The sequence below is a fragment of the Haliotis rufescens genome, unplaced genomic scaffold (genome assembly GCF_023055435.1).
Source record: "Haliotis rufescens isolate VD_foot unplaced genomic scaffold, xgHalRufe1.0.p SCAF_18, whole genome shotgun sequence".
Taxonomy (NCBI): Eukaryota; Metazoa; Mollusca; class Gastropoda; order Lepetellida; family Haliotidae; genus Haliotis; species Haliotis rufescens.
In genome coordinates, this window is record NW_025963868.1 from 16,730,368 (window position 1) to 16,737,500 (window position 7,133).

The 7,133-nt window shown below is 46.6% G+C and overlaps 1 protein-coding gene across 12 annotated transcripts in view; it reads left to right on the forward strand.

The window, feature by feature from the left end:
- LOC124118894 (kin of IRRE-like protein 1) overlaps window positions 1-7,133 on the forward strand; it is a 410,728-nt gene that overhangs the window by 385,867 nt on the left and 17,728 nt on the right. For all 12 annotated transcript variants that reach the window (XR_007221847.1, XR_007221848.1, XR_007221846.1 and 9 more), the window contains one exon: window positions 168-290. Coding sequence is in view for 9 of the 12 variants with exons in the window: in XM_048398300.1 (XP_048254257.1) it covers window positions 168-290 (123 nt within the window). In the remaining 3 variants the exon portion in view is untranslated. The remainder of the gene's footprint in view (window positions 1-167; window positions 291-7,133) is intronic.

A 7,133-nucleotide genomic window follows, 5' to 3' on the forward strand; every position in this document is an offset into this window, starting at 1 on the left:
TTGTGTGTCATGTGTGGCACTACAGTTTTAGGTAAGTGGTAAAGGAAAAAGAGGTATTGCAGGCTTAGTGCTTTATTGTAAGATATATGTATTTGAAAAATACATAGTTGATGAAACTGTGAGCTGTTGATAGTTGTATATTAATAAGGTTGTATTACATATTCTAGCTGTTCCACCCCTGCCAATCATCATCGGTGGTGCTGTTGGAGGTGTGGCAGTGCTGTTCATCATCATTCTGGCATGTGTGTTATACCATCGCTACAAGAGTGCTGAGACTGGCAGCGTATTGGGTAAGAAAGTTGCTTGACCCATGCAGTTATACAATTAGCTTCACTTTTATCACTATTCATCTTAACATTCTGCAACAAAGTTTTCTGCTTAATTACAATATCGTATCAGCTCTTCAATCATTTGTCAGAAATATAAATATAATTTATGTTCTGCATCAACATTTTTTGCAGCGGTTCAGTTTTCATTTGAACAGAAAGTAAGCCTCGTTTTGTCACTTCCACTGAAGTCTGACATTTGTTCCCATGTAAAGCATGTGAGGCAATACAGTGTACTGGCCATGGCCTCTCTCCAGCAGATCTGCTACCTGGAGATTATTGCTTATTGAGCCAAATTGATATTTTATTTTTGTCAAACTTCTATCACTGACATATCCAAGTACACTCTTTCTCAAGACATTTGGGGAGAACTATAGGAGTAGCTATATGAGATAGACATCAGGAGGTAGAAGAGAGACAGGGTGAGAGAAACAGGAGGATGTAGGAGAGAGACTGGAGAGAGACAGGAGGATGTAGGAGAAAGACTGGAGAGAGACAGGAGGATGTAGGAGAAAGACTGGAGAGAGACAGGAGGATTTAGGAGAAAGACTGGAGAGAAACAGGAGGATGTAGGAGAAAGACTGGAGAGAGACAGGAGGATGTAGGAGAGAGACAGGAGGATGTAGGAGAGAGACAGGAGGATGTAGGAGAGAGACAGGAGGATGTAGGAGAGAGACAGGAGGATGTAGGAGAGAGAAAGGAGGTAGTAGGGGAGAGACAGGGGGAAGTAGGAGAGAGACAGGAGGATGTAGGAGAGAGACAGGAGGATGTAGGAGAGAGAGACAGGAGGATGTAGGAGAGAGACAGGAGGATGTAGGAGAGAGACAGGAGGATGTAGGAGAGACAGGGGGATGTAGGAGAGAGACAGGAGGATGTAGGAGAGACAGGAGGATGTAGGAGAGAGACAGGAGGATGTAGGAGAGACAGGAGGATGTAGGAGAGAGACAGGGGGAGGTAGAGAGACAGGAGGATGTAGGAGAGAGACAGGAGGATGTAGGAAAGAGACAGGAGGATGTAGGGGAGAGACAGGGGGACGTAGGAGAGAGACAGGAGGAGGTAGGGGAGAGACAGGGGGATGTAGGAGAGAGACAGGAGGATGTAGGAGAGAGACAGGAGGATGTAGGAGAGAGACAGGGGGATGTAGGAGAGAGACAGGAGGATGTAGGAGAGACAGGAGGATGTAGGAGAGAGACAGGAGGATGTAGGAGAGAGACAGGAGGATGTAGGAGAGACAGGAGGATGTAGGAGAGAGACAGGGGGATGTAGGGGAGAGACAGGGGGATGTAGGAGAGAGACAGGAGGATGTAGGAAAGAGACAGGGGGATGTAGGAAAGAGACAGGGGGATGTAGGAGAGAGACAGGGGGATGTAGGAAAGAGACAGGGGGATGTAGGAAAGAGACAGGAGGATGTAGGAAAGAGACAGGGGGATGTAGGAGAGAGACAGGGGAATGTAGGAGAGAGACAGGAGGATGTAGGAGAGAGACAGGGGGATGTAGGAAAGAGACAGGAGGATGTAGGAGAGAGACAGGAGGATGTAGGAGAGAGACAGGGGGATGTAGGAGAGAGACAGGAGGATGTAGGAGAGAGACAGGGGGATGTAGGAAAGAGACAGGAGGATGTAGGGGAGAGACAGGGGGACGTAGGAGAGAGACAGGAGGATGTAGGAGAGAGACAGGGGGATGTAGGAGAGAGACAGGAGGATGTAGGAGAGAGACAGGAGGATGTAGGAGAGACAGGAGGATGTAGGAGAGAGACAGGGGGATGTAGGAGAGAGACAGGAGGATGTAGGAGAGAGACAGGAGGATGTAGGAGAGACAGGAGGATGTAGGAGAGAGACAGGGGGATGTAGGAGAGAGACAGGGGGATGTAGGAGAGAGACAGGAGGATGTAGGAGAGAGACAGGAGGATGTAGGAGAGAGACAGGAGGATGTAGGAGAGAGACAGGGGGATGTAGGAGAGAGACAGGAGGATGTAGGAGAGACAGGAGGATGTAGGAGAGAGACAGGGGGATGTAGGAGAGAGACAGGAGGATGTAGGAGAGACAGGAGGATGTAGGAGAGAGACAGGGGGATGTAGGAAAGAGACAGAGGGATGTAGGAGAGAGACAGGAGGATGTAGGAGAGACAGGAGGATGTAGGAGAGACAGGAGGATGTAGGAAAGAGACAGAGGGATGTAGGAGAGAGACCGGGGATGTAGGAGAGAGACAGAGGGATGTAGGAGAGAGACAGGAGGATGTAGGAGAGACAGGAGGATGTAGGAGAGAGACAGGGGGATGTAGGAGAGACAGGAGGATGTAGGAGAGAGACCGGGGATGTAGGAGAGAGACAGGGGGATGTAGGAGAGAGACAGGAGGATGTAGGAGAGAGACAGGAGGATGTAGGAGAGAGACCGGGGATGTAGGAGAGAGACAGGGGAATGTAGGAGAGAGACAGGGGGATGTAGGAGAGAGACAGGGGAATGTAGGAGAGAGACAGGAGGATGTAGGAGAGAGACCGGTGATGTAGGAGAGAGACAGGGGGATGTAGGAGAGAGACAGGGGGATGTAGGAGAGAGACAGGAGGATGTAGGAGAGAGACCGGGGATGTAGGAGAGAGACAGGGGAATGTAGGAGAGAGACAGGGGGATGTAGGAGAGAGACAGGAGGATGTAGGAGAGAGACAGGAGGATGTAGTAGAGAGACCGGTGATGTAGGAGAGAGACAGGGGAATGTAGGAGAGAGACAGGAGGATGTAGGAGAGAGACAGGGGGATGTAGGAGAGAGACAGGAGGATGTAGGAAAGAGACAGGAGGATGTAGGAGAGACAGGAGGATGTAGGAGAGAGACAGGGGGATGTAGGAGAGAGACAGGAGGATGTAGGAGAGAGACAGGAGGATGTAGGAGAGACAGGAGGATGTAGGAGAGACAGGAGGATGTAGGGGAGAGACAGGGGGATGTAGGAAAGAGACAGGAGGATGTAGGAGAGACAGGGGGATGTAGGAGAGAGACAGGAGGATGTAGGAGAGAGACAGGAGGATGTAGGAGAGAGACAGGAGGATGTAGGAGAGACAGGAGGATGTAGGAGAGAGACCGGGGATGTAGGAAAGAGACAGGAGGATGTAGGAGAGAAAGGGGGATGTAGGAGAGAGACAGGAGGATGTAGGAGAGACAGGAGGATGTAGGAGAGAGACAGGGGGATGTAGGAAAGAGACAGGGGGATGTAGGAGAGAGACAGGAGGATGTAGGAGAGAGACAGGGGGATGTAGGAAAGAGACAGGAGGATGTAGGAGAGACAGGAGGATGTAGGAGAGAGACCGGGGATGTTGGAAAGAGACAGGAGGATGTAGGGGAGAGACAGGGGGATGTAGGAGAGAGACAGGAGGATGTAGGAGAGACAGGAGGATGTAGGAGAGACAGGAGGATGTAGGGGAGAGACCGGGGATGTAGGAAAGAGACAGGAGGATGTAGGAGAGAGACAGGAGGATGTAGGAGAGAGACAGGAGGATGTAGGAGAGAGACAGGGGGATGTAGGAGAGAGACAGGAGGATGTAGGAGAGAGACCGGGGATGTAGGAGAGAGACGGGAGGATGTAGGAGAGAGACAGGAGGATGTAGGAGAGAGACAGGAGGATGTAGGAGAGAGACCGGGGATGTAGGAGAGAGACAGGAGGATGTAGGAGAGAGACAGGAGGATGTAGGAGAGAGACAGGAGGATGTAGGAGAGAGACAGGAGGATGTAGGAGAGAGACCGGGGATGTAGGAGAGAGACAGGGGGATGTAGGAGAGAGACAGGAGGATGTAGGAGAGAGACAGGAGGATGTAGGAGAGAGACCGGGGATGTAGGAGAGAGACAGGGGAATGTAGGAGAGAGACAGGGGGATGTAGGAGAGAGACAGGGGAATGTAGGAGAGAGACAGGAGGATGTAGGAGAGAGACCGGTGATGTAGGAGAGAGACAGGGGGATGTAGGAGAGAGACAGGAGGATGTAGGAGAGAGACCGGTGATGTAGGAGAGAGACAGGGGAATGTAGGAGAGAGACAGGAGGATGTAGGAGAGAGACAGGGGGATGTAGGAAAGAGACAGGGGGATGTAGGAGAGAGACAGGGGGATGTAGGAAAGAGACAGGAGGATGTAGGAGAGAGACAGGAGGATGTAGGAGAGAGACAGGGGGATGTAGGAGAGAGACAGGAGGATGTAGGAGAGAGACAGGGGGATGTAGGAAAGAGACAGGAGGATGTAGGAGAGAGACAGGAGGATGTAGGAGAGAGACAGGGGGATGTAGGAGAGAGACAGGAGGATGTAGGAGAGAGACAGGAGGATGTAGGAGAGAGACGGGGGATGTAGGAGAGAGACAGGGGGATGTAGGAGAGAGACAGGAGGATGTAGGAGAGAGACAGGAGGATGTAGGAGAGAGACAGGAGGATGTAGGAGAGAGACGGGGGATGTAGGAGAGAGACAGGAGGAGGTAGGAGAGAGACAGGAGTAGGCTAGAAGACATAGTAATGAACACTGTAGGAACTACAGAACAGAAGAGTGTGCTAGGCACTTTTACAAAACCAACATGCAGCACATATTACACAGCTGGTTTGCATTACGTTTCAAGAACTGCCTTTGATTACTTACTTACACTGGGATTAAAACTACACACACAAATCAGATCATTCTAAAGCATAGACAAATTAGCTTAGTCTGCATCTTGAGAATTATTAAGTTACATTTGAACTCCATGACTTTGTTATTAAGGTATTTTCATCCTCTAGATAGTATGCAGTATATTTCTTCTAATTGCTAGCAGTGACTGGCACATGTAAACTATATATATATCTTGATTGTTTTCATCGGTTTGAACGTATTAACTGATCTACATGATTTCCAGTATTATGTTTTTTCTCCAAATTCATCAAAAACATGTGGCAATCATTTTAGGATTCTGCAACACACGGAGGAAGTGTTCTACTCTTTAACAGAGGAGAAATCAGCTTCATGTTCAATCCAATGCAAAAGCATTTTAAATATATTGTACAATTTCCAAGCCAAGAAAACTTTAAATTGTTTTTTAAAAGGGATGAAAATATCAAGTTCAAATGGCTGACACACAATCCATGTTACCAGCACACTGATGTTGTGAGTGAATAGCTAGCTTTATTGTAGAAATTTCCACCAAATCAAGCAAGGGGTTGGATTAAAACTACTCATGTCTGTTGGATATTTGTAACAAGTAACCTAGTTTCAATTGTAGTTGGTCAAAAACCAAGTTATGCATATTTTTAATAAATAATAAACCAGGTATATGTGGAATGATTCAGCTCGCATGGTTTGTCTGCAGTCATACACACAGCCCCTATACAGACTGTAGGACTATGTATATATACTTGTATTGTCTGCAGTCATACACACAGCCCCTATACAGACTGTAGGACTATGTATATATACTTGTATTGTCTGCAGTCATACACACAGCCCCTATACAGACTGTAGAGCTATGTATATATACTTGTATTGTCTGCAGTCATACACACAACCCCTATACAGACTGTAGAGCTATGTATATATACTTGTATTGTCTGCAGTCATACACACAACCCCTATACAGACTGTAGGACTATGTATATATACTTGTATTGTCTGCAGTCATACACACAACCCCTATACAGACTGTAGGACTATGTATATATACTTGTATTGTCTGCAGTCATACACACAACCCCTATACAGACTGTAGGACTATGTATATATACTTGTATTGTCTGCAGTCATACACACAGCCCCTATACAGACTGTAGAGCTATGTATATATACTTGTATTGTCTGCAGTCATACACACAGCCCCTATACAGACTGTAGGACTATGTATATATACTTGTATTGTCTGCAGTCATACACACAGCCCCTATACAGACTGTAGGACTATGTATATATACTTGTATTGTCTGCAGTCATACACACAGCCCCTATACAGACTGTAGGACTATGTATATATACTTGTATTGTCTGCAGTCATACACACAGCCCCAATACAGACTGTAGGACTATGTATATATACTTGTATTGTCTGCAGTCATACACACAGCCCCTATACAGACTGTAGGACTATGTATATATACTTGTATTGTCTGCAGTCATACACACAGCCCCTATACAGACTGTAGGACTATGTATATATACTTGTATTGTCTGCAGTCATACACACAACCCCTATACAGACTGTAGGACTATGTATATATACTTGTATTGTCTGCAGTCATACACACAACCCCTATACAGACTGTAGGACTATGTATATATACTTGTATTGTCTGCAGTCATACACACAACCCCTATACAGACTGTAGGACTATGTATATATACTTGTATTGTCTGCAGTCATACACACAGCCCCTATACAGACTGAAGAGCTATGTATATATACTTGTATTGTCTGCAGTCATACACACAACCCCTATACAGACTGTAGGACTATGTATATATACTTGTATTGTCTGCAGTCATACACACAGCCCCTATACAGACTGTAGAGCTATGTATATATACTTGTATTGTCTGCAGTCATACACACAACCCCTATACAGACTGTAGAGCTATGTATATATACTTGTATTGTCTGCAGTCATACACACAACCCCTATACAGACTGTAGGACTATGTATATATACTTGTATTGTCTGCAGTCATACACACAGCCCCTATACAGACTGTAGAGCTATGTATATATACTTGTATTGTCTGCAGTCATACACACAACCCCTATACAGACTGTAGGACTATGTATATATACTTGTATTGTCTGCAGTCATACACACAGCCCCTATACAGACTGTAGAGCTATGTA